Source organism: Vulpes lagopus, chromosome 20 (assembly GCF_018345385.1).
Source record: "Vulpes lagopus strain Blue_001 chromosome 20, ASM1834538v1, whole genome shotgun sequence".
Lineage (NCBI taxonomy): Eukaryota > Metazoa > Chordata > Mammalia > Carnivora > Canidae > Vulpes > Vulpes lagopus.
The window spans coordinates 2699868-2726049 of record NC_054843.1 but is presented as its reverse complement, the minus strand read 5'-3'; the positions used below and the strand labels follow the sequence as shown (position 1 = coordinate 2726049).

Here is a 26182-nt window from a genome sequence, read left to right as displayed (position 1 = left end):
TCCTTTATAAAAGTTATTTTAGTTCCTTTCCATATAAATTTTGGAATAATCTTGTCTATATCAACAACAATAAAATGAGATTTTTGGGAGGAATTGCATCAAGCCTCTGTATCATTCTGGGGAGAATTGATGTCTTTACTCTGTTGACTCTTCCAGTTCACAGACCTGTTATGTGTCTCCATTTATTTACTCTTCTGTCATTTCTTTCATTAGTGTTTTGTAGTTTTGTTAATAGAAGTCCTGCACATATGTTTTTAGGATTAACGCCTACATGTTTTGTTTTGTTTTAGCAATTATAAATGGTATTTTTTTTAAGATTTAATTAAATTAATTAATTTTTTAAAAAAGATTTTATTTATTTATTCATGACAGACACAGAGAAGGAGAGAGAGGCAGAGACACAGGCAGACGGAGAAGCAGGCTCCATGCAGGGAGCCTGATGTGGGACTCCATCCCGGGTCTCCAGGATCACGCCCCGGGCCAAAGGTGGCGCCAAACCGCTGGGCCATCAGGGCTGCCCTAATATATTTTTTTTAAAAGATTTTATGTATGTATCCATGAGAGACAGAGAGAGAGGGGAAGAGACACAGGCAGAGGGAGAAGCAGGCTCCCTGTGGGGAGCCTGATGCGGGGCTCGATCCCAGGACCCTGGGGTCACGCCCTGAGCCGAAGGCAGAGGCTCCACCGCTGAGCCATCCAAGCACCCCTAGTATTATATTTTAACTTCAGTGTCCCTATTGATATTTAGAAATACAGTAGATTTTGTATGTTTATCCTGCATCTTGTAACCTTGCTGAGCACACATATTGTTTCTAGAAGGTCCTTTTCACAGATTCCTTAGGATGTCCTACCTGTTTGGTTATGTCATCTGCAGATCTGAACTGTCCCCTTCCTTCCTGATCTGTATGCTTTTCGTTTCCTTGTCTTGCTGCGTTGGCTAGAACATCTGGCAATATCTTGAATACCATTGGTCAGAGTGGACATCCTGCCTTATTCTCAATCTTAGGGGAAAGCGTTCCTCCTTTCACTATCAATTGTAGTTTTTTTTTTTTAAGATTTATTTATTCATTATTTATTCATGATAGACACAGAGAGAGAGGCAGAGACACAGGCAGAGGGAGAAATAGGCTCGATCCCGGGACTCCAGGGTCATGCCCTGGGCCAAAGGCAGGTGCCAAATAGCTGAGCCACCCAGGGATCCCCTCAACTGTAGTTTTAGTGGCAGGTTTTTTCTAGATGATCTCATCAAGTGGAGGCAGTTCCCCTCTAATCCTATTTTTCTGAGAGTTTCTATTAATGTTGAATTTTGTCAAATGCTTTCCCTGCATGAATTGATACGATTGTGATTTTTCTTGTTTCTTCTGTTAACATGGTAGTAGATCACATTACTTGACTGTTCCACTACTGAACAATCCTCATATTTTTTGAATCAACCCCACTTGGTATGGCACACAGTTCTTTTTCTGTAGGTTCCTGAATTCTGCTTGCTAATGTTAGGCGTTTGTGTGTCTGTATTGAAGGATATTGGTCTGTAGTTGCTTTTTTGTTACCGTCTTTGTGTAGGTTTGGTACCATATTCATTCAGCTTTATGGAATAAAAGGAAAAGTGTTTCTTCCTTTTCTGTCTCTGGAAGTGATTGTGTAGAATTGGTGTTAATTCTTTACATGTTTGATAGAATTCTCCAGTGGCACTAGCTGGACCTAGAGATTTCTTTTTTGAGTTTTCAGATTATGCATTTGGTGCCCTTAGTAGTTCTAAGGCTGTTCAGATGAGCTGTTTCATACTAGCTCCTGTCTCAGATGTCAGATGCATGTGTGCCGGGTGGTCCACAGCCCTGCTTCTTGCCTGCTGATGTGTGTAGGGTCTGCAGTGCTCTCCTCTGTTTTGTTCCTGATATTGGTAATTTGCCATCTTGCTTTGTTTTTTCTAACTCTTATAGAGGTTTGTCAGTAGATTGATGATTGATCTTTGCAAAGAACCAGCTCTTTTTTCATCGATCTCTGTTGTTCAATTTTCATTTTCATTGACTGCTTTTGATCTTACTATTTCCTCCCTTCTTTTTAGAAAAAAAGTTTTTTTAATGATTTTATTTATTTATTTATGAGAGACACACACACAGAGAGAGGCAGAGATGCAGGCAGAGGGAGAAGCAGGCTCCATGCAGGGAGCCTGATATGGGACTCAATCCCAGGACCCCGGGGATCACGATGTGAGCCGAAGGCAGACATTCAACCATTGAGCCACCCAGAAGCCCCTCCTTTCTTTTTGCTTTGGTTTCCTTCTGTTCCTCTTTTTCTAGGTTCTGGATGATGGGTACTTGGGTTATTGATTTGGGTGAATTAACTTTTATTCTAACCAAGTTAATGGGCTAGATTCTATATAAGCTGTACCTACCAAAGCTTATACACACATTCAAATTGATGTGGCGTCCTGCAGAGTCATGGTCTTTGGATGATGTCCACCGATGCTGTTTAACTGCTCAAATATCTGGGTGTCTGCTGCGTGCCAGGCCCAATGCCTGGATGCCAGGTGCAGAGCTTCCTTCCCTTGCCAACCACCAGTGCAGCCATCAGAGTAAATGGATAGATTGGCCTGTTGGCACGTACCTTCAGATGGGTGGAATCTTGATGTGGTGTTGATGGTCATCTTTGTGGAACCTGCTGCGGGCCGGGCCCAGACCTAGCACTCTACAGGCATGAGCACCAGGGGGCTCACCTCTTTTACGATGATTAATATGATGACAAGATGAACGATAATGTTTTGGAAGCCAGATTGAAACTAGTATCTCAGTATTGATCGTCGTATTTGGTACTGGGTCAGTCTTGGATCTCTTGGTCTGCAGGTATGTGAGGTGTGCTTTACAGGACACTTGTCGCCTCATTACATCTCTTTGTCTCAAATACCTTTCCTTCATTAATGATACCATTAGGCCACTTGTTTTAAAGTTTTACATGTGGGTTTTCTGTTTTCCAGTAACCCCTCCCTGTGTATTTCTGACCCACAGCAGATTCAGAGTGCCATCTCAGGCACGCTCAGCCCCCAGGGGATCGTGGTTCCAGCATCTGCCCTGCAGCAGGGGAACGTAACCATGGCAACAGTAGCAGGTATGCTGGCGGAAGAAAGGATGCTCTTTCCTTGAGCTTTTGTGGAAAAGTCCTTTATGTTACAACAGAGAAGTGTGTAAATGTAATTTCTAATTAATGTCAGTTTCTGATACAGGAGTGGCAAAATCTAGAGCTCTTAGAATTGAATGCCTGTTTCTTGTTTTAATTCTCAGTAACAAATATGTTATGCAAATTGTGTTTCCCTACCAAAAAATTTGAGGGAGAAAGGTTTTGTTTTTTATTTTTTAAAAGATTTTATTTATTTATTCATGAGAGACACACACACACACAGAGACATAGAGGGAGGAGCGGGCTCCCTGCGGGGAGCCTGATGCAGGACTCGATCCCAGGACCCCGGGGTCACACCCTGAGCTGAAGAAGGGCGCCCAACCACTGAGCCCCACAGGTGCCCCAGGGAAGTTGTTAATAATTTATAGAGACAAGTCAACCAATAAAGTATTGATCATTTGAAATGATTTAAAAACCAGACTGGAGATTTTATTCCTTTCACACATACATTCAGTATATTGGGAATATGGTTTTAAACTGTTGAGACTCACGAGTATTTTCATTTCTTCCTTCTTCAGGTGGCACAGTGTATCAACCGGTCACAGTTGTCACTCCTCAAGGCCAGGTAGTGACACAAGCGCTGTCGCCTGGCACGATCAGGATCCAGAACTCCCAGGTGCATATGCCATTTCTGTGGGAGGGCTTGGGGGCGAGTTGCGCGAGTTGGGGGGCAGCAGGAGATCCAGGCTTGGTCTGTTCCCTGGGCCTGAAGATGGTTTGTCTCAAGCTGGCTTTCGTGTAGCGATCTCCAGTTAATCTCAGTGTCAGTGTTTTGTCTCATTTATCCTTCATTTTCCTCATTGTAAAAAAGTTGGCAAAGTTCAGAAAGTCTTAAGGAAGCAGAGAAAGTCATCCATTACCCCTTCTCCTAAGCATCCACTGTCTTCAATTTTAACACCGGATCGTGTAGTTGTCTCTGGATCAGGAGACTTGCCGTGTAGAGACACTCTTCCTGCCCCCGTGGAGGTTCACAGCAGACCCAGCACGCCAAGGCCTTTCTGCTGTGCACCTGCTGGGCCAGCAGCACTTCAGGCTGGTCCTCGGGGAGGCCAGGGCACTTCCTTAACATCCTCCCACAGCCTGGTGGGAAAGCTGCGCAAGGGCTGCCCCTCCCCTGCTCCCGCAAGGGCTGCCCCTCCCCTGCTCCCGGTTGCCCAGTGGAGGCCCCGCCCCAAGGAGGCTGGTCTGCTCCTCCTGCCACCTGGGGAATACCGGCTCCCAGAACAAAGGAGGCAGCTTTCTGGCCAGAAGCAGCGGGTGGACATGCTGTTACGTGCTGTGCTGAGGTCATGGTCCTCTCCCTGGGCCTATGCAGTAAGAGGAGGTTGGACTCGGCTGCATCTAAATTACAGAGACACACACACGGATACATACAGCCTTGTTTATCACATTTAGCTAGGGTTAAATCAGTTAATGTTTCTGTTATCAGCTCCTATGTAAGAGCACAGATTCATTCTTTCTGTTAGTTCTTCGTCTTTGGCCTGCACACGTATTTTGCACAAGCTCCTGACGACTCGGAGGCCCAGCCTGGGAGATGTTGGTGTCTCCCTCAAGCAGAGAGCAGATGTGAGAGGGCCTGGGGCAGCCACAGGCTTGCCCCGCCAATCCAGGGGTTACTGCCTCTCACTTCAAGGACAGAGTTGAGCTGGGGCAGGGGGCCTTGTCATCTGGGCACATGAGGGCTCGCCAAGCCTGGCAGTGGGTAGAGGAGAAGCTGGGCTCCACCAGCATTGTCTTTGGATTCTCCAACCAACCCACTTTCCCTGGAGCTTTCCATTTACCATGGCTGTGAACACAAGGCACCATCTGGTTTGCAGGTGCTTTTAGAGAAAGACACTTTAAAGTGAGGTGCCTTCCTTATATAGTAGAGGTTTATTTGCCCTGTTGCTTAAGAAGAAAACTTTCTGGGGTGCCGGGGGCACTCAGTTAAGCGTCCAACTCCTGATTTCAGCTCAGATCATGATCTCAGAGTCGTGAGATCATGCCCAACTGCTCACATTGGGCTCCATGCTCAGCAGGGAGTCGGATTCTCTCTCTGCCTCTCCCTGCTGCGTGCTCTCTTGCTCACTCTCCCCCTCTTCCTCTCTCAAATAAATGAGTCTTTAAGAAAAAAAAAAAAAAGAAATTTTTCTACTTAACTGAATTTTCTTATAGATGGACTTGACTAGTTTAGCAAACACACAGAGTTTGTATTCAGCATAACCCCTTCTGACACGGGACGTGCATGTGACCCTCCCCAGCCCCATTAGGCAGACTCTTTGCAGCCTGTGCACTGTCCCGGCACTGGTGCTCGGTGGTTCTCCACCGAGGTGGTTCACCCTGCACCTGTCCCCTCCCCGTCACACCCCTGCCCAGTACAGCTCCCGGGGCAGCAGGGCCGGAAGCCAGAGACACGAGCTGCCCCAGGTTTGGAACAGAAGAATAAACAGATGGACTGCCTGGGGGTAGGCAGGTCCATGTGATTTTTATTGTGGCTATTTGGGCTGCTCTGGGCTCCTTTTTCCCCCATTTTCTTTTTTTGGGGGGGATTGGTTCTTGCTGGGCTTCAGATAATTGAGGAGAGTGACTTAACCACTGATAGTTTCTGTTTCTGTGTCAGAAACTATGGGGTAGGTTTTACCAAGAAAACTGCTCACTGCCCGTCATGGCTCCTGTTGTCACTCTGGCCCGCGTCATTCCAGGCAGCTGAGCAGTGGCAGTCACTGGTGAGCCCTTGCGATGCTCATCCTGTGGTGTCCCCGACCTGCTCCGTCCTGCCCCGAGTCTGGCTGGGGCAGACTTTAGCATCGCCACTGCCCCCCAGAAGAGCATCGGCCACTGCAGGCCACGTCCTGACCTACTGCCCATCAGCAGGAGGCAGGATTTGGCGTCTCCTAGGACATCTCCATGGAAAGGTGTTTCTACTTCTAAAATATGTTTTCAAGAAACGAGAAGTAGCCAGGGGGATTTCATTGGTTTCCTGTCCCTCCAGCCCACCCCTCTTTCCCAGGAGAGTCTTATTTATACGATATTTATACATTTTAGGTTTCTGCTATTGTTTGGCTTATGACAAGGTTTTTTGCCTCCGTTTTACTCTTATTTTGCTTTTTTAAATCTGCTGTGTGTCCAGCTGAGGGTGCAGGGAGCTGAGAGGCATGGAGCAAACCACCGCCCTTCCCGCCTGTTCCCTCCTCTCCCCTCAAGCAACTGCTTTCTGATCTTGCTGCTCTTTCCTCCCCGTTTCTAAGTAAGAATCCTCCCTCTTCACTCCCCCGTAAGCCCCTGGATTGGGCTCTCGTCCTGGTCAGGGCCTAGGCCATCTGCACACTCCCCTCGCTGAGGCTCTTCCCCGTCCTGCTCGTGCGTCGGTGTGGCCAGACCTGTTCTCAGCATTAATTTTTTTTTTTTTTAATTTATTTATGATAGTCACAGAGAGAGAGAGAGAGAGAGAGGCAGAGACACAGGCGGAGGGAGAAGCAGGCTCCATGCACCGGGAGCCCGATGTGGGATTCGATCCCGGGTCTCCAGGATCGCGCCCTGGGCCAAAGGCACGCGCCAAACCGCTGCGCCACCCAGGGATCCCTGTTCTCAGCATTAATGTCATCATGACCGGTCAGCACTGCTCTCCACGGAGCTAAGTGTGACGCTGTGAGCACCGGGCTTCTCCGCCTCAGAGGTGTCTAGCCCAGTTCAAAGTGCTCTGAGGGTGCCCTCGCCAGCACCCTGGCCTGACTCCCAGGGCGCCCCGCTGGCGAGAAGGCACAGTGGTGCTGCGTGTCCCCAGCAGCTCTCCCCTCCCGGCCTCAGGGGCTCTTCCCTGTCCAGGCTGGACATTGGGCATGTTCTTGAACTTTCCTTTGACATCCCGTTGAAGGAGTTCTCTACTTTCTTGGTTTTACTCTCCACTATGAACATTTCCAGTGAACATGTGCATGGGAAGTACATTTTGTTGAGTCTCTGCAAACCTGAAAAGACTTTATTTTGGTGTCGTACTTGATGCAGTCCGTTTACAAGTACGGTTTCGGATGACATCGCGCGCATCAGGACGGGGAGCGAGGCATTCCTGGGCTCTAGTGGCAGTGTCGCCCTGGGGAGGAGGTCAGCGTTCCCTGCTTTTCTGTCGCTGTTTTCTCCTTTCAGGCGCTTCTCTGAGCTGTTGCTGAGCCCCTGGAAAACCTCGTGTTCCTGAGTCTGAGACCTCTCCTTGCAGTCTGGGACAGCCCTGCCCCCACCCTGGCACGCTCCTTCTCTCTTTCCAGAACCCTTGCTAATTGAACATTAGACTTTCTGAATCGAACCTCTGAGTTTTTGTGTTGTTTTGTATTTGTGCTCCCGTTGTCTGCTTTCTGAGAGGTTTCCTTTTACCTCCCGGCCCACCCACGCAGGCTGACCTCTTCAGCTCAGTTTGGATTTCCTAGACTCTTCCTCGCCCTCCGTGCTTTCTTTTGAAGTAGCTCTTGTTTTTGCTTCATGGGAGGTTGAAGTTGTCTTCAGTTTCTACATTCTCTCTGTTTCCTCTGCGTCTCAATGTTTCTTCACTTTGGTATCTTTGGTTTCAGTGGAGGCTTTCAAGTGTTTGGGGACAGTTGGCTGTCCTCGAACTATAAACACGAGCTGCCGGAAAGCCGTTGGGTGCAGGGCAGGTGCGGGCATGGCGGGCTGCCTTCCCCGCTGGCTGGCCTCCGGAGTGTGTTCTCCACCCAGTGTCTCCAGAGAAGGACTGTCAGATTTCTTGCCCAGGGCCTAGGCCTGGCTGCAGGGGCGGGAGTGGGTTGGGGTCTCCCATTTTGTGGGTAGACTTTTCTCATCCCCATTCCTGGCTTTGCATCTTGTTCCCACTGTCCAGCTGGGCCCATGGGTCCCCAGGCTCCTGCAGGGCAGAGGGCAGATTGGTCGTCTGCAGAGAATGATAGAGAGGGTCTGGGGGCTCTCGCTGCTTCTTAGACTTCTGACCAGTCTCCTAGGCTTTTAAAGTCCCCACTTGTCCAGTCCTGGGCTGTGCTGGAGCTCAGCAGGGCCCGTGGCCATTCCGTGCAGAGGCCCTTGGCTTCCTTTCTCACGCCACCTTGTTGGCACTCAGGCTCTCTTGGGAGCATCCGTGAGGTCGAGTCACGCAGCCAGCTGTCACTTTGCCTCTCTTTGAGCCTACATTTGCTTTAACCGTGCACAAAAAAAAGCAACACTGAGCATTTGTCAGATTTCATGAAGAACATATATTAATTGAGACAAGTAAGGCAGATGAGCTAAATTTTGGCCCTGGGTGCTTTGGAGTTAGTATTAAAAGTTCATTTCCTATTCTTTTTCCTGCACACGAACACGAGTGTCGAGGGGGTGCCCAACACCATGGCTCTCAGGCCTTTAAGAGATAAATACATTTCACAAACACTTAGGCCTTTATTAGTAATCTTGAGTTTTAAACATTTCAGAGGCAGGTAGTGTCTTGTCTCCTGTAAGTCAAAAATTCCGCTTCGATGTCATTGAGGCTTTTAGAGAATATATCCGAAGTGACCTAGAGCCAGAGGAAGTAGAGATAATACAGTGACCTCCCGAAATTGAGTTCCTCTCCTTTCAACTGTGTCTGTGAAAACATCACATGGACGGTGGTTGGTCTCTTCAGTCAGATTCCTGCATGAGTCCTGGGTTGCCGCGTGCACAGCAGCAGAGCTGTGCCCAGTGTGTCTGCACCCGGGCCCGAGCGAGCGGTGCTGCCGGCCTTCCTGGTCCGTGTCGTGTGCGCTGACACCACCTCCACAGGCGTGCTGGGCGTGAGCGGCGGCGCCTGGGGCCTGGGGTCGGTGGGTCGGCAGCCTGGCCCTACAGACCTCAAATCTTTCTTACGTTTGTGTGAAGACACGCATGTAACGAGTGCTGTGTGGGTCCTTCCTTTAGGAGGGAAACAGGCAGAGTGTGTCCCTGCTGTCCTCAGGGGCGACGGAGGCCGCGTCTGCGGTGGCTCCTGAGGCATCTGGGCCAGGGGCGGTTGCCTCGGTCCCCCGTGAGCCAGGTGTCTGCACTGTGTGTGCCTCTGTCTTTCCCTCCGTTCAGCCCACGTGGCCGCCTCTCATTCCTGCCTTCCTGCCCGTTCCTGCTGACTGCTCCGATCTCTAGGCCAGGGTGTGGGTGTTGTCACGGGCGTGACACGAAGCGGAGCGGTGGGCTGGCTGGGGCCGTGGGACTCCCCTGTCTGTGGGGCAGTGGCCGCGAGGCCCTCTGGGCTCCTGCATCAGCGCCTCGCCGGCCGAGGGGCCACTGAGCGTGGGACAGCAGGGTAAATAGAGAGAACACAGAGGGAGCCGACACGCGCCTTCGCTAAATGACACGCGTCATTTAGCCATGAGACCTTTGCTTATTTTCTCCATCTGAAGTCGTAAGCTACTTGCATGTGCCGTGATTTTCTGTACTTTCTAACGTTGTTTTTCAATTGTTTAAAAGCTTCAGTTACAGTTAAACCAAGATCTAAGCATCTTGCATCAAGATGATGGCTCATCTAAGAATAAAAGGGGTGTTTTGCCGAAGCACGCTACCAACGTGATGAGATCTTGGCTCTTCCAGCACATAGGGGTAAGAACGCACGTGACCGCGCGGCCGGCAGCGCCCAGAGACGCCTGCTCGCTGGCTTACTCTCCAGGAAAAATGTACTGCGTGCGCGGACAGGCCTGGTGTGCGTGTCGGTGTCTGGTTGACTGTCCCCGTGTCAGGGCGGAGCGTGGGTCAGACGAGGTCCCTGCCTCAGGGACGTCACCAGGAGGGCCCCGCTGCCAACACAGGAAGTACTTCCCGCCCGTGTTAACCATCTACGGCCACGCAGGGTGACGGGGCGAGGCCACCCTAGAGGAGTGCTCAGAGAGGAAGAATACAGGCAAAACCTGGGGAAGCAGTGACATTTTAGATCTCGGATCTCAGAGGAAGATGAGGTAGGGTGGAAGGTCGAGCCGCGGACAGCGGTCGGCACATGAGCTTATTGACCTTGAGATAGCCTATGGCCCTGCAGACAGCCCCGGCCCGTCCACACGGAGCCTGCACACCTGTTTGCTCACCTAGATCAGGGCCACACCTGTGAAGGTGGCCCATCTGAGGAAGCAGACACTTGTTTGTCCATATACTGGCCAAGACTTGCTCATTACCCATTCGCGATCCTCATCCCCGTGCCCCTGAACTTGGGGGAGGCCCATGACCCAGAGCAGCTTTCAGGAGTGACAGCCCAGTGTAGCAGCCAGGGTCAGGAGCGATGGGCTTGGCTAGGGGAGTGTGTGACGAGACAGAGGCAAGTGGCCACTACCTGCTGCGTGCAGCCTGACTGGGGGAAGGGGGGCACCCACGGGGTCGTGCAGGCACAGGTGCAGAGGCTGCTCTGTATCCGGGAGATGAGGAGGCCCTGCAGGGAGCCGGCTGGCAGCCTCGGGAGCCAGCTTTGTGGCCAGGTACTTTCATCGCAGCTTCCATTCCCTCGGAGGGCACATGCCACCAGCCCCCCTGCAGCCCTGGCCGCCTCCCTGTCCCCCGTTGCCCACGGCGCCAGCCGGCTCTGCCTCTTTGCTTCACCACCTCGGGCACCGACTCGTGTCTTTGGTCACTGACTGCTTCCTCCGCGGCCCTGCCTTGCTCATCAGTGTCCCAGGGCCCTGCGGCTGTCAGTGAGGTATCCCTTGGGCCCTTTCTGCGCATCCTCCCTCTGGGGCACCCGCTGCCTGGGCCTGAGGCCCGCATTTGTTCCTGGCATCGGTCTCCATCCTCGCCCTGACCGTGGGCCCCCAGGCCAGCGCCAGTCTCCGTCATCTCCTGTCTTCCGGGGTTCAGCCCTTGTCACTGCCAGCCAGCACCCCCTTTTCTCTAACTGGTGCCAGGCTCTTTCCCTGGGAGACAGCGGTGCAGGGTGGCAGCCGACCCCGGGCTTGGAACTGGGCCCTGAGGTCACCAAGCAGTTCTGGGGAGGGGATAGGACCCCTCTCCCTTTCCTGGTCCCCAGCTTCTCTCCTGTCCTGCTCTGTGGCTCCGTTCTCTGCTGAGCCACCCTGCCTGCAGGCCACGCCGCCCGTTCGGGGAGCAGTGCTGTCTCTGAGCAGCGGGGCCCACGTCCGGATAGTCGTCCTGGAAGTGAGAGCTTGTGCGGACACAGTGGTTCGGCGATGTTCACTACAGCGGGGGGAAGGCTCGGGATATGATTCGGGCACATCCGTGGCCAGGCTGTCCCATAGCTAGTTCCCGTGGTAGACGAGGGCCCGAGCCCCCGGCAGGCCCAGGGGTGGCAGTGAGAGGGCGGGCCCTCCCCGCCGCTGGGCACCGAGGTGGTGCCGCCCGTGTGCGTCTGCGCCGCAGGATCGCAGATGAGTGCTGGCCTGGGCGGCTTCCTCGGAGGTGCCCTTTAAGGTCGTAATAATTTCTAAAACAATAAATCAAAAAATAAAATAAAATAAAAAAATAAATCCTGTTTGTTCCTTTTATTTTCTCCTTTCCTACGAAGCATTTTCTGTCCCCTCTTGCCCATGTTTTTTTGAGACCCAGTCCCTCTTCGCTGGAGGCCAGCGGTTTACTGCACGAGGGGTTTGCTTTCTGTCTAGTGCACTCGGCTTCCTGCCCCCTTTTATTTTATGAGCTTTTAAATGGTATTTGCATTTCTGTAACCTCTGCCCCGGGGCCATATGTGGTGGCATCACACCGAACAGCTGTCCATCTGAGGGGAGAGCCAGCACGGGGGACTGTGGCACCACGCCGCGGTGACTGTCCCTCTTGCCGCGTGCTCTCTGGGGTCCTGGACAGTCCAGAATAAGGGACTTCGGTGCCGGTAGGTTTTCCAGTAAATGTCTTAGGGTTTCTTTTTCTTTTTTTTTTTTTTTTAAATTTATTTATTTATGATAGTCACAGAGAGAGAGAGAGAGAGAGAGAGGCAGAGACACAGGCAGAGGGAGAAGCAGGCTCCATGCACCGGGAGCCCGATATGGGATTCGATCCCGGGTCTCTAGGATTGTGCCCTGGGCCAAAGGCAGGCGCCAAACCGCTGCGCCAGCCAGGGATCCCTGTCTTAGGGTTTCTACACGTGGGCGGTGATTGGGCCTTGGAGAAACCGCTGATTACTGTAGGTAGGGCTCATTTTCCTTTGGTACCTCTGACAGTTTTGACAGGTACTTCTGGTTTAATTCTGTTCTTTAAAGTGAACTGTTTTCATCCTAAAAGAAAGACTGTAACAGGCACACATACCCCTGCCCCCCGCCCCTGCCCAGCCTTGGGCCTGGCCCTTCCCCGGGCGGCACACACGGACCCAGCACGGGGTGGTGAGCAGCCCTCCGTGCGTGCTTGTGTCAGCTTGCTCTCATGTGCCCGTGATCCAAATGTGTCGCCCTGTGTCTGGCTGCCCTGCCCCTCTCCCGCGTCCTCCCTTTTAGCCAGCTGAAGGATGGGGAGCGTGTGGACTCTCCGGCCTCAGCTTCCTCGTCTGCAGGACGAAGAGGACGGCCGGCCGTCTCAGAAGTGACTGTGAGGCTCAGTGATTCACTGTAGGGTGTGCAGCGTGACCGCCGTGCTGTGTCTTGCTGGGTCAGAACTCGACCACATGTCCCCAGCATATGGCTCATAGCTGGGGCCTCAGTGAAGGTGTCCCTAAGTAACAGATTGAATCCCAGGCTCCGGGGAGCGAGGCCCCACGGCCACAGCAGCTGGGGGCAGGGGTGGCTCCGCTGGCCGCATCTCTGAGCCTTCTCACCCTGTGCCCGACCGCGCCTCGGCCTGCGCTTTAACTGCTCCCGGTGCGGGTAAACTCATCCTTCTGTTTGGGACACTTGTTAAAAAAAACAAATGATAAGACTAAAGAGGTTGGGGCAGAAAGCACTATCGCTACTTAGCAGCTTTTGACTAATAATTATTCGTATGCTTCTGTTCTACCTAGATAAGCGGGAGTTCTTTTTAAAAACTGAAGTTCACATTAACCCTTCTTTTTATATTGTAGCATCCCTACCCGACAGAAGATGAGAAAAAACAGATTGCTGCTCAGACAAATTTGACACTGCTCCAAGTTAACAACTGGTAAGCGGCGCCCATCGGCATGACCGAGCCTCGAAAATGCACTAATAAGTAGTGGAATTTGGTTGAAAATATCTTGAGTTCTTTTAACTAGCAACACTCTGCTACCACAGGGGTGGAACTGGTGGCAGGATATTTGAGAATAAATCACCACACACTTTGAACCTTAACCTTTGATGATCGATAATACTTCACTGTGGACTTTATCCTACATCCTGCGTGTCCGGTTAGAAGTGTGTTTCTCCAGGGGCGCCTGGGGGCTCAGTCACTTCGATGCCCGACTCTTGATCTTGGCTGAGGTCATGATCTCAGGGTTGTGGGACCGAGCCCTGCGTCAGGCTCCACACTGAGCATGGAGTCTGCTTAAGATTCTCTCCCTCTCCCCACCCGCCCCCGCTCGCTTGCATGTACTCTTTCTCTCTCTCTCTCTCTCTCAAAAAAAAAAAAAATGTGTTTCTCTTTTGTGTTACTACTACCCCTAAGCCCCCACAGTCATTCAGAAATGTGATGTTTTTATCAATGAGCTTCTTTAAGCAATGGATGGCGGCGATGAGGCATCCTGAGTCCCCCTGTGGCTCTCCCACCTTTGGAAACCCTGTGTCACTTTGTCCCACTCTGAGTGGGGGAGGCAGCCCCTCCGCTGTCCATGTGGTCGTCCTGCCCCACGGCAGGACTCATCCTAAGAGGGGAATGCCTAGGGCAGTGCTGACTTTATTAATGAAATATCTTGTTCTAGTTTCGGTGTCACAAACTGCTGTGAACACTTGGTCCCACGTTTCTAAGTGTGTTCATGTCTCACTTGTACTCACAGAGGTGGGAAATGGTTTCCTCTCATAAGATGGGCATCGATTAAAGAGAAGAAAGCACTAATTTTACCACTTGTAAACACTTATCTTTTTAACTATTAAAATTTAAACTTGAGGTTCTGGTAAATTCTGATATAAACGACAATCTCCCAACATATGCAGTCGTATATGCGGGAGCTGTGCTTTGGGCTGCACTAAATATTTGTTATCGTGCTTTTGGGTCATTGTTTTAGCTTTGGGTACCAATAATATAGGCCATGCTCTTATTTCCTGTTGAATCTCACAAACAGCATCAGAAAAACAAAGGTTTCACGTATGTTGTTGCTGTGACATTCACGATAGCCTAGTATGCTCCGTTTTCTCGCGCGTCTCATGTGACACTTCCTGTCTGGGTTCACTCCACATGATGGTCAATTGATTGATCGGGGGTGGACCTTAGAGTCACTTCTTTGGACATTCTGATACTTCTGAGGCTGAGCAGCAACAAAAGCATCAGAATGTTACTTTTCATCTGTTGACATCCCCCAGCTTGTTCGCTTGCTGCTCTATTATGTTAACACTCGTCTTATCTGGAAGGTTTGACATCAATTTTTAATTTTTAAATTAATAGTTTACCAGCATGACTAGCATAAAATTTCTAAAATCTTTTCATATTTGTAGCTACTTCTCTTTTTGTGAGTTTCTTTCCTTTTACATTTACAAAAGTTACATGTTGGCCTGAGCTCGAACGCCCTGTTAGCTCGTGCCCGCACCTGGCAGCCTTGGATGGGAAGGCTGAAGAGGCAGACGCTGCAAGCTTCCCTCCCCAGGCGGCGGTGGGGTCAGGGCCCAGCTGGGGGCTCCGCGACTTCCAGGGCCCACCTTGCTTGTGTTCCAGGGGCCAGGTCACTGCCTGAAGCTCTGCGGCCTCAGTCCCCTCATTTCCATTGTAGAATGTATCGTCCGGTGATTGTAGATGCTTCTGAATGCTAGGATTTTAACTTTTAAACTCTGTAATCTCTGCACCCAACGTAGGCCTGGAGCTCTGGGCTGCAGATGATGAGTGGCAAGCTCTGGGCTGGCCAGGTGCCCCTGAGGGTCAGTCAGGATGTTAAGTGGCCTTGGAGCAGGTGCAGTTCCAGCTCTGCTGTGCATCTGGGGACCTGGAGAGCGGGGCTTGGTGGCACAGGGCCAGGACCAGCCTAGAGCCCAAGTTTCCAGGGGAGCTTGTGTTTCTCTTACACTGGGAACACAGCTCCTCACCCTCAGAGGCCTCTGCTGGGGTCTGGGGTCAGGGGAGGTGAGGTGACCCCCCTCCTCACTGCTACTCCTGGAAGTGGCCGCGGGACGGCCCTAAGCCTGGCAGGTGCAGCTGTGTCTGCAGCAGAGTGTGTGGTCCGGAGTGCCGCAGGCTTCCGCGGGGGGCGGGAGTGGGGGCCCGGAGCTCCCCTGCCCCCCCCCCCCGCCCTCCCAGGTCCTCCAAGGGCACCACTTGGGTGCTGGGAGGGAACGGGCTGAGGAAGTCAGTCTTCCCTGCACATACTTACAGTCAGTACCGCGTGTTCCCACGTGCGACCGTGTGCTCCCGCCGCTCCACCTGGGCGGGGTTGGTCCCTGCAGCTCACAGTCCCTGGGGGGGCGGCCCCAGGGTGCCGGCAGGGCGCCCGCACAGCTGAGTGACTTAGGGCAGGGGCCCCTCCGCACCCCGTCACCTGTCGAGGGCCGAAGCTCCGGCCGAGGCCGCGTGGAGGTGAGCACGAGTGGTGTCGGGCGCTGTTTGTACCGTGAGGTCCGGGCCGGAGGGGACCGCGGGGGATGCAGGGTCACTGCTCGCAGGGTGACGGGACAGGGGATCGGTGGGCAGGGCCGCCAGGTCCGGTCTGGTCCCCCGAGCTCAGACGTCTCCCCTCCCCACCCCCCAAGCTGGGGGCTGGACACAGCGTCCTGGTGACCGCGCCGTGTCACCCTCCATCCCCAGGTTCATCAACGCCAGAAGACGGATTCTTCAGCCTATGTTGGATTCTAGCTGTTCCGAGACTCCGAAGACAAAGAAGAAAACTGCTCAGAACAGACCAGTCCAGAGGTTTTGGCCTGACTCCATCGCCTCGGGAGCCGCGCAGCCGCCGCCCAGCGAGCTGGCCATGTCCGAAGGTGGGCGCCGCTGGGGGGGGCGCGGGGCGGGCGGCCTTGACCTCCTGGCCTGGCCGCTGTGAGCCGAGGGGCGCGGCTGCGGTGTCCCCGTGTCCCTCGGGGAAGGCGCCGTGTGCAGGGCACCCTGCCGGACAGCCGGACGCAGCACGCCCGCGTCTCAGGGGCCCCACGCCCCGTGTGCTCTGTCCACCGTCACGGCCCAGGCCGCCCTGGTTCATCCTCTCGGACCCCGTCCCCTCTCCCCGCACCACGTTCTTACGTGTGTAGACACGGTGTTGTTAGCTCCTGTTCCCATTTCCCTGTTCCTATTTCTGCCCAGCACTGAGGACACTCTGGGGCCCTATTTCTCAAATCCCCGTCCTGCAGGCCCCCGCCCCGGGACCCCGGGTGCGCATCTGTCCTTACCACTGTGCTTTCCCCGGCTTTGGATGCTGCTGCTTATTTCCATTTTGACGGTTTCTGCGTACGTCTTGGGGCTTCACTAACCCCTCTTCTGTGGCTAGGCCGCCCCCGGTCCCCCCTGAGAGTCTTTTCCTCCATTCATGGCTCCACTTCAGAGATTACAGTCACCGTCACTGTTATCAGCGTCCTGACATCTGTGGGTCCCACGCTGGTTCCCTCCCCAGCATCCCTCGTTTCCCTGCTCACGGGCCTGCCTGGCCATTTCTAAGTGGACGGGAGGCGCTGGGACCACCCCCTGGCCAGGGCTGGGGCTTCTGCTCTGTGGCCCGGCTTCTAAGGTCTGTTCCAGCACTGAAGTCACTGGGACCCCCTGACCCTCTGGTGCCTTGCTTTGTGTGATCGGTCCCTGTCGGTGACCCAGTGGTGCTCAGTCCTGGGCACCTCCACAGCCAGGGCAAGACTTTGGATTGCCTCCCTCCCGCAGCCCCCATGCAGTCAGCGCTCAGAGGCCTGGCCAGTGTCCTCTGATCTCCGGTGGTTCTCCGCCGGGGCCTGATTGTTTGCTGCGTGTGTGTGCAGACCCGTCTTCCTCTGAGTGTACAAGGGGGCTTTGCACAGCTGCGCTGCCGGAGGGCTGGGTCGGGCCCCTCACAGTGGACTGTAAACCATGCTTTATCTTGTTTCTTGATTGCGCTTGTGTGCATTTAGAGCTGCGGCTTCATCATTTGGGTCTTGATATGCGGTGGTCTTATAGTTAAATAATTTATGGTTTCAGTTTTTGTTTTCTTTTTTAATTCAAGAATTAGTTTCAAAGATAATAGTTCTCTCTCCCCTTCCCCTCTTTCTGTCCTTGGAAAAGACAATACCTATATACTGGGAAGAAGTTCCAACAAAACTATCCAGTGATAAGTGACTTTTCCCTCCATCCTGGCTTCACATCTTCTCCAGAAACCATCCTTATTACCCATTTGTGCTCCCAGTTCATAGATGACACGATATACTGTGCACAGACAAAAGTGAACGAACAGGTCTCTCTAGAAATGTTTCCCAGACTCTGGTATATGACACTATCTTCTCCTGCCACTGTCCCCTATGACTCCTTCTGCAGACCTTCACGGATGGGCATGCGAGACCCCTGCGTGTGTGCAGTAGCAACAGAGCACCTCACTGTCCCTCGGCTGTTAGGCTGGGAGGCACAGGGGGACCAGCATGTTATAAGGTCCCTGGTCTCTTTTGTGTTCCTCGTGGCACCTGCTTTCTGCCCTGCATGTCTGTGTTCTTACAGTCCTGACCACTGTGGCCTTCGGTGGACCAAGAGCTTTTAGAGCATATTAGCTGAGGGTAGAGGCTGGTTCTAGAGACATTTCCTATTCCCCGTTGAACATCCCAGAAGCCTATACAGGGGTCCTAGCAGACAATGCCCAGCTGAGTAACGGGGTGTCTTCCTGTGTGGCTGCTAATTTTAACGTTCTGCTGTAGGAGCCGTCGTGACGATCACCACGCCCGTGAGCATGAACGTGGACAGCCTCCAGTCTCTGTCCTCGGATGGTGCCACCCTGGCAGTGCAGCAGGTCATGATGGCGGAACAGAGCGAGGACGAGTCCGTGGACAGCACGGGGGACAGTGCGGCCACGCTCGCCCCCACCCACCTCAGCAGGCTGGTCCTGGAGAACAGCGACTCCCTGCAGTAGGGGGCCGGCGCGGCCCAGAACCACGGGTGGGCTGGCCTGACTTTTTATAGTTTGCACAGCAAACATTTTACACAGTTTTATTTCTAATATGTTTTATATGTAGATAGAGAAGAGTGCACTTTTGTATTTCATAGTAAGCTTTGAGAGCATCTTTGCTGGTGCAGCGACTTCTTTCAAGTGTGTGTGTGCGTGTGTGTGTGCGCGTGCGTGCGTGTGCGGGTTTTTAAGGAAATTCTTTAAAGGTTTAACGCTAAAAACGTGATGAATGACAAACACCCCCATGAGCCCCTACTTAGACTAAGGAATAGTGCTGCCATTTTCTAAAAAATTATGCAGTTTTAATTTAGTTCTGTGGTTGAAGCAGGTCTCGGTGGGCTGAATTATTTGTGTGGCCCATGGATTTGAAAGAAGCTTCTGCATCTTAAAGCTGCCAGTGCGAGGCGGACACCGCACAACAACAAAAGTGGGCGTGACTCCGTGGTGGTCGCGCGGCGGTCTGAATACACTTAGGTTCTCGCACATTCGGTGAGCCTGTTTCATTTGCTATAGATAAAAAGAAATTCCTATTTTTACCTTGCTGGAATTATTGGATAAAAAGCTATTTTTATAAATTCGTTATGAATTGGATTATGACTATATTGAGGATAAAATTTCTAGAGAAGAAACAATACGCGGTTACTCTTTCAATTTGGAATGTTGTGAACTGACCAAATTTCATGAACCTCCCCAAAGTTAGCTAGCATTCCATGGTTCTCTGTCATCCCAGGGTAGTGGTTTATATTTACTACTATGAAAGACACAACTGTTGAATGAAATTTTGATACCTGCAAATTTTAGTTTATATGTAAATGCTTACACTTGATCTGAACATAGATCTAAAGGTATTGCTAAATAGGACTAGGTGAGTCAGGTGAAGTGGTGGCCAGTAATCGATTAACAGCTCTTACCACCCGTATTTCTGATTTAAATCTGACTACAGTTAAATGGTTACCCTGCCACTTAGCTGTGTGTTGTTTTAGGATGTTTTAGTCGCCATATGTTATGCATAGAATGTTTATTATAAACTAATATAAAATGTCCTCTACCCCACTGGCTCAGAGTGAGGGCCGATAACCCACGCTCAGCTCCGTTCAGCCCTGTTACGTAATTGACATCTCCCCAGAGTGACACGGTGCCCCGGACAGGGGTGACAGCACGACGGCAGACTCGCCTGCCTTTGGTCCTGGTGTCCGTATTTTCTCCTTGTCCGTTGTTGCTTTGGAATTTCCAGAGCCCTCCCCCTCTGACTTGATCACAGGAGATTTGGAATGATTTTAGGACTTCCATTTCCTGGCCACAAGACGAACCAAAAGAGTAGACTGGGTTTTATTGACTTCGTTTTCATGTATTTGCAAGGGGGGCTCTTTCTCAGAGCAAAACAAGCCACCTTGTCTCATAGTAAAGTCTTTATATGGTCTTACCTGGGATGCCCACAGTTTGTGTTTGGGGAAGTCGTCTGTTCTTGCGGTTCAGCAGCAGGAGCTGGCTACAGACCAAGGTTCCACTGAGGGGTATTTTGAGCTAGGGCAGATTTTGTTCTGCAACTGATTTTTCCCCCCAAAATTTATCGACTAAAGCTAATCACAGAGGAGCATTTCCTAGATAACTTAGAAAGCAGTTAGAAATACATGGAGATTTCTCTTAAAATATTTCAAGAGCTTTAGAAGAAAAACTTGACTATCAACTCTCCGCAAGAGAATCACATTTTAAAGCAGCAGTTACATTCCTTATTTATAAGCGATTTGTAATGTTTTCAGTAAGTCTACCCAAGTTTAACAGATCATTTTAACTTGACCTAAAGTCTGACATTGTTGGACTTCTTGAAGCTAGGACCGGTGGAGGCCATCCAGCCTTCCTCCATCCCCAGGTCCCCAGCCCCTCCTATAGCCACCCTGCTCTTTGGGTGAGCACAGTTCTCCAGAGTGTGGACTCCGCAGGTCACCGTCCCCCTCCCTGCCCCGGGATCCCGGAATCGCACTCCCCGAGTCTCCGCTTGTTAGTTGAGGGCTGCACAGACTTGGTCAGTTGGGAGACGGGCTGTGGCCAGGGTCCCACCGCCCATACTGGCCTGAGACTCGGCCCCCTGTGCCCAGTGACACATTATGCTCCCTCTGGCTGAGGCTGGTTTTCTGAGGCTCTAAATCCTTACTGGGTTCTAGGATGAGCCATTCAGAGAGAGGCGCTTCGTCTACGGCCATACCACCCTGAACGCGCCCCATCTCGCCAGAGAGAGGCGCTTCCGGACAGGCCCGAGGTGCCTTCAGACCCTTCCTGGAATCACAGGTGCTCGGCCACGGCCCTGGCACGGCCAGCTGGGCGGTTCGCAGATGGCCGTCCAGCACGTTTGTCGTCAGTCTGCAGGTTCGAAAGCCCCGATCTCCAGCCCTCGGGCCATCCAGGGAATCTTTAGGAAGGGGACACCATCGAGCGAGCGTGCATTCTCAGTGAGCAGATTCGACCCTGACTTGCCGTAAGGATGCTGTGGATGCGTCCTGAGACCCACAGGAAGCATGTTGCTGCCCCGCTGTTCGGAGGCCGAGGGGTCACCTGCCAGTCCTCCCGGCGAGCTGCAGCCCGGGACCAGCTCCGCGGCGGCCTTCCGACGGCAGACGGCCCAGTAAGTTGGGGGATTTATCCAGTATGCAGAGTAGGGTGGGCGGCCAGGCGCCCGGCTTGCTCCCGGACCACAGCACTGCCCACGCCCTGCCCTCCAGGGTCGCAGGGGCCTTTCCTCCCCCGCGGGAGCCAGCACCAGGGCACTTTGCTCCCAGACGGGCTCAGATGTTCCCGGACGGTGGGAAAGGCCCATCTCTGGCAGTCAGTGACAGAAATGACTCCGCAGTCTGCCTTTGTTGTTATGTTTGGTCTATGAACTGACAATCTTTAAAATGTGAATACTGTAACAATATGTTTTCTTGGATTGTTGTCTTTAAAAGGGATTTTTGTGAAGCGATTGATTTATCAAAGCAAAAAAATTAAACATAGAAACATGCTTTATGGATGTTTTCTTTTCTAAAGCTGATGTCACCACAAGCTGCTTTTCCATTTTGAGTAAAATGTTGAGATGGTGGACAGGTTTTGCTGGTGACCTGGGGTTCCAGTGACCCCGCACACTGTTGAGGAATTCGGATCGTACTGCACTGGGACACTCAGGGCCATTTGCATTTTCAGAAAGCTTTCTTAAATTACTTATTTCAATTAGTCATTGGTATTCTGGGGGGAAAATTGGAACGTTTTTGTTTTTTATTGTAGTTTATCATCAACCTAATTATTTTGATAGTAACAAGAAAACGATTCGTCAGTGAGGTCTCGCCTTTCACAGTGCGTGTTGTAAAATGACACCCAAGGCCGTTCGGGACTCGGTGAAGAGCTACATTAAAACAATTTCGGAGAGTTTTTCTTTGTAGTCCAGTGTGTTCTGACTACCCCACCCCACCCCCGAACTGTTTATGCTTAGAGGCCACGGTAAGCAGACTTCAGGATTTTTAAAAAGGGCATCTGCAATTGTAAATCTTGTGGGCAGCAAGGAGAGCCAGCTCCGAAGTACATGGTTTCAGGAAATGTTCTGATTGGACAGAAAATGGAGCCTCTGTGTCGTCTTTCCACCTGCTCCAGGTCAGGAGGGCAGGTGCACCTGAATTTTTACCAGTTGAGACCTTGGCCCAATCTTCGACTTCTTGAGGCTTCAAGTGCTTTGTTCATAAAAGGAAGAAGTTGGTTTATAAGGTTTATTCTAGCTCAAAAGTAATATTTATAACTAATAAAATTCTATCCATCTATCTAGGGCAATAAGTAAATAAGTAGTGATCTAGCAAATCCTGAAAATAAATATATTTGGATTAATGTTTTGTTGTTTTGTTATATTATGCAGAGGTCATAAGTCAGGAATGTTTAGCGCGTAGGCTGTGTGTATAGACACTTTGTGATGAAATTCTTAACAGCAGTGATTTTTGCCGTTCTACAATTAGATCCACTTGTCTTCAGTAGGATCTAAGATCCTCGAACCATTTTTAAACTAAACTTTGCAAAGCTGCAGAGCTGTAGCATCTGAGCACAGGTGCTGAGATGATGACCGCTAGCTTTCCAGCAGCCCACTGTCCCCGTCACCCTGGCCCCCGACCGGGTCCCAGGTCCAGCCGCCTCCTCCCAGCAGCGCCTCCTTAGCTCTCCCGCGGCAGTCTGTGAAGGGCTACTTTATGTGGCTAATTGAACAGTTTAGCATTTTACATACAAATAGTATTTAGAAGGTATTATCTGGCACAGATGTTTCCATTTCTTATGTCTTTATTTTAAATGGACCCAAGACTTCAGCCCATGGAAGCCAGTGATGGCTTTAATATAAATGAGGAGTTCTTTTATTGTGGTGTTTGAAAAGGACACTTTAAGGATGGTGATGGCTTCCTTCCGTTGCTTAGACATTTTTTAAGAAAACGGCTTGTGGAAAAGAATTAGGTATATTTTAAAATCTGTTGCTTTATGGTAACTCTGTTTTCTCTAATATTAACACAGCAGTCAGGTCGGAAATAAGTAGTGAAGCCCGTAAGTGTCTACACTGTGTGTTAGTGTAGACCAGAGATCTCAAGCCCAGAGTTCTGTTAGAACGGAACGGTGGGGTTGAGCCAGAGAAGCCAAGACAGGATGGGTTCCAGCAGTTGTCGAGTGTGTGCAGGGCACTGGGTCGGGCCCCCGGGAGGTAAGCGGTGGCATGTGTCAGAGCAGAGAAGCGGGGTGAGGCAGACGCCGTATGTCGGGGCTCCCGGGGAGAGCACTGTGGATCAGTAGAGGAGGAGGAGGGAGCTTATCTTTGTTACCCCGTGGAAGACCTTCTAAGGCCCCAAACACACAAAAGACAGGATAAAAGATGAGGGGATCTGGCCAGATCCGAAGGAAGCCTTCCTGTTCAGTGAAGGACCCTGCGGACGTGAACAGGTGATAACCTGCGAGAAGGGTTTTTCTTTTCTAACATCTGCACCTGATGAGGAGTTCAGACTTAGGCTTAAGGGCAGAGTCCTACAAATCAAAAGAAAAAAATGAAATCCAGAGGAAAATGACAGAGGATACTACTCGGCAGGTCACGGAAGGGCGCATCCGCACGACCCACGGGCACGGGCACGGGCAGGAGCGCCGGCCTCCTACTCAGAGCTGCAAGTCACAGCCTCCTTGTCGCTCGGGCCCAAGGGGGTCGGCGGTCCTGAGCCTGTGTAGAAACGGGGGGCCTGTATCCCGGGGTCGGAGCATCGCTGGGAGCCCTGCCGCGGGGCTCTGCTCCGGTACTCGGGGTACCGCCCTGTGCCCTGCCGTCCTGGCGGGGAGCCGGGACGCGTACCTGTGCGACGTCCTCACGATGCTCCCGGTGGCGTTGTCGGGCGACACCCTGGGAGTCCAGTCGGTGCCGAGGGGCAGGGAGGGGCCGGGGGTGGGCGCCACCAGCTGGGCGAACGTGGCAGGCAGGTGCTGCTGGGGCTCTTGGCGGGGGGGGGGGGTGCCTTCGTCGTGTGCCCCCCAACCTGTGACGGAATGCCGCTGCGCTGGGTGGCGCGGCAGGGAGCAGGGTAGCGCGGCCTCCTGGGGGAGGGAGCGTCGGGGCCCACGTGCTGGGTGTGGGCTGCGCCGGTGCTTGGTGCTTTGTCGGGGGCAGGAGCGGAGGGGGAGGTGGAGGCAGGGCTTCTGTTCCGGCGCCTGCTTCTCAGGGGTCCCGCCCCTCGGGCCTCTGCCGGCCAGCTCCGGCCAGCTCCGACTCACAGGGCGAGGAAGTGGGCCTGGGATCGGGGCTGGACCCAGGGTCCAGAAGCTTCTCTGGGCCTCCCCAGTAGTGGTCTTTATGGGGGCAGCGGAGGTGGCCCCTCCCCTCGTGGATTAAGGCCTTTACCTCACAGGAAGGAGCGTGGGTCACGCCTGCACGCCCTGAGGGGTCTCCCCGGCCCCGGGCTGCTCCCCACGCCCCCAGCAGCCCCCGCGGGCGTGAGCGGCTCTCCCTGGGCCAGGGTAGGGGCAGCTGCCGCCTCCAGTGCTCTGCTGCCACTCGTCCTGCCCTGGGGGCCTCTGTCCCTTCGGAGTGGAGTCCCCGGCGGCCCTGCAGCGCAGCTCTGCGCTCGCGAAGAGGAGGGTCTTGTCGGTTGTTGGCTGTCCCCGTGGTGGGTGCCTGCGGTCACGGCTTCTCCGGAGCCCCGGGCCTGTCCCAGGCTTCCGGCAGGTGAGTGGCGGCTGCACGGAGCGCACCTGCCCCAGGACGCAGGCTGCGAATCTAGCCCGGGGCCTGCGTCCCGCCGGGGGGTGCCTGGGGGGGGGTCACGAGCTCTCTGCCCCGGGGGGGTCCAGGAGTGAAAAACGGGAACCAGGAAGGAGAAATGGAACTTGGAAGTCATTTTTACTCAGTGTTTGAGGGGTGGTTTCACGGTGGTCCGCTTCCTGCTGGGCGCCCTAAAACCGCTGCGTCTCCGTGCGGCGGGAACGTCTGTGTTCGGCCGTGGGGTACCCGCAGCTGGTTCGGATCCTCCAGCGCTGTGCGCCCCTCCAGGACTTTGTCCGTAAAGTGAATCCCTTCTCTGAAACCTGGCTGAGGCTTCGGGAGCCCTGGCCGGGGACACCTGGCACTGTGCCCGAGCCTCTGACCGCCCTGCAGCGCTTCCACCGGGACCCCTGGGCCCCTCCGGTCCCATCCGTGGAGGGGAGGTTTCTCAGGGTCCACACGGTGCTTCACGGGTCTTCGCCTTTCTTTGAAGTTGTCGACTTTTAGTGAAGCAAATACCCGTTCGAGACAAATGCAACTTGTGACTTTAGTCACTGAATTAAAAAAGTCGGCATGAATTTGTTACAGTGCGTTACAGAAAATGGGAGTCAGTTTTACATTTGAATCCTGGGGCCGTCAGCCCGTAGACGCTCTGCCCGCCCCCCCCCCCCCAGGGCTGTGTTCGTCAGGCACCAGGCGGAGCCCCTGACACCTGTGGGTGAGCTCCTGGCGGGGCGCCCATGAGCACCCTCCCTGGCCAGCCCGGGGGGGTCACAGCTGTCAGAGCAACCCTCCAGCTTCAAGGCTGGCTTTCAGGGGCCCCAGTGGGAGCCAGGCTGTGAGGCCCAGCCTGGGCACAGAGCCTGCCCCCATCCCTCCTGGTACCTGGTCTGTGTGCCCCCCCTCCTCTCCCCCTTGGTTGTGGCAGCGCTGCCCCCCACGCCCTGGCCAGAATCCTGCAGACGCCACATGTCCTCCTCCCTGGTGGGCTGGCGGGGGTGGGGCGTCTGGCCTGCTAGGCCCGTCTGGTGCCTGCATCCTAGCCGCAAAGGATGTTGGGAGAGCGATTGGTGGGTCTGGGTCTGCAGCTTGAAGGTGGGCTTTGTCTCTCCCCTGGGCGCGTCAGGAGGGGAGGCAACCCACAGCCCAGGACGACTCATGGCCAGGCCTGACCCATGCTCCCCAGCCCGACTCGGTGGGAAGACGGGTCCTCCAGCCCTGTAGGACGGTCACAGCGACCCAGGGAGCTCCATCAGCTGGCCCTGTGGGACACTGGTGTCCTGAGCCAGCTGTCACTTGGGGGGGATTCCCTTAAAAAGGGCACCCTCAGGAAAGGGCAGGGCACATCCCCACCCATCTCTGGTTTTTCTTTTTCCTTAGGACCGGCACCCCCCACCCCCACCCCAAGCTGAGCTTATGGCCAACTGACTGAAGACCCCTTTCCCAGCTTCCCTTGCAGCCCGGTGTGGCTTGGTGGCTCCTGCCACCGCCGAGCTGAGCGTGGCCCCAACCTGCGCAGGCCTGCGATACCAGGCAGGAGCCTCCCTCTCACAGACAAGGTGTTACTGACGGAGGAACCACCGTTTGTAAAGGTGCGTCCAGCGGCACCTGGGCTGCTCCGTGCGGGAGGACGTGGACACGGGAGGGACACATGCCAGCAATAGGAGGCTTGTCGTGGAAGGCCTGCTGCTCCAGAGAAGCGATGTCTGAAGGTGACA

The 26182-nt window shown here is 53.2% G+C and overlaps 1 protein-coding gene across 7 annotated transcripts in view; it reads left to right on the top strand.

Moving 5' to 3' along the window:
• The window catches only part of PKNOX1 (PBX/knotted 1 homeobox 1), a 63583-nt gene extending 42356 nt beyond the window's left edge, over window positions 1-21227 (top strand). For 6 of the 7 annotated variants that reach the window (XM_041735159.1, XM_041735153.1, XM_041735155.1 and 3 more), the window contains exons 7-12: window positions 3006-3105; window positions 3693-3790; window positions 9586-9714; window positions 13094-13170; window positions 15931-16103; window positions 17985-21227. In XM_041735159.1, coding sequence (XP_041591093.1) covers window positions 3006-3105; window positions 3693-3790; window positions 9586-9714; window positions 13094-13170; window positions 15931-16103; window positions 17985-18196 — 789 coding nt within the window. In that variant the 3' untranslated portion in view covers window positions 18197-21227. The remainder of the gene's footprint in view (window positions 1-3005; window positions 3106-3692; window positions 3791-9585; window positions 9715-13093; window positions 13171-15930; window positions 16104-17984) is intronic. The other variant, XM_041735158.1, reaches the window with a different exon arrangement.
• The last annotated feature ends 4955 nt before the right edge of the window (window positions 21228-26182 follow it).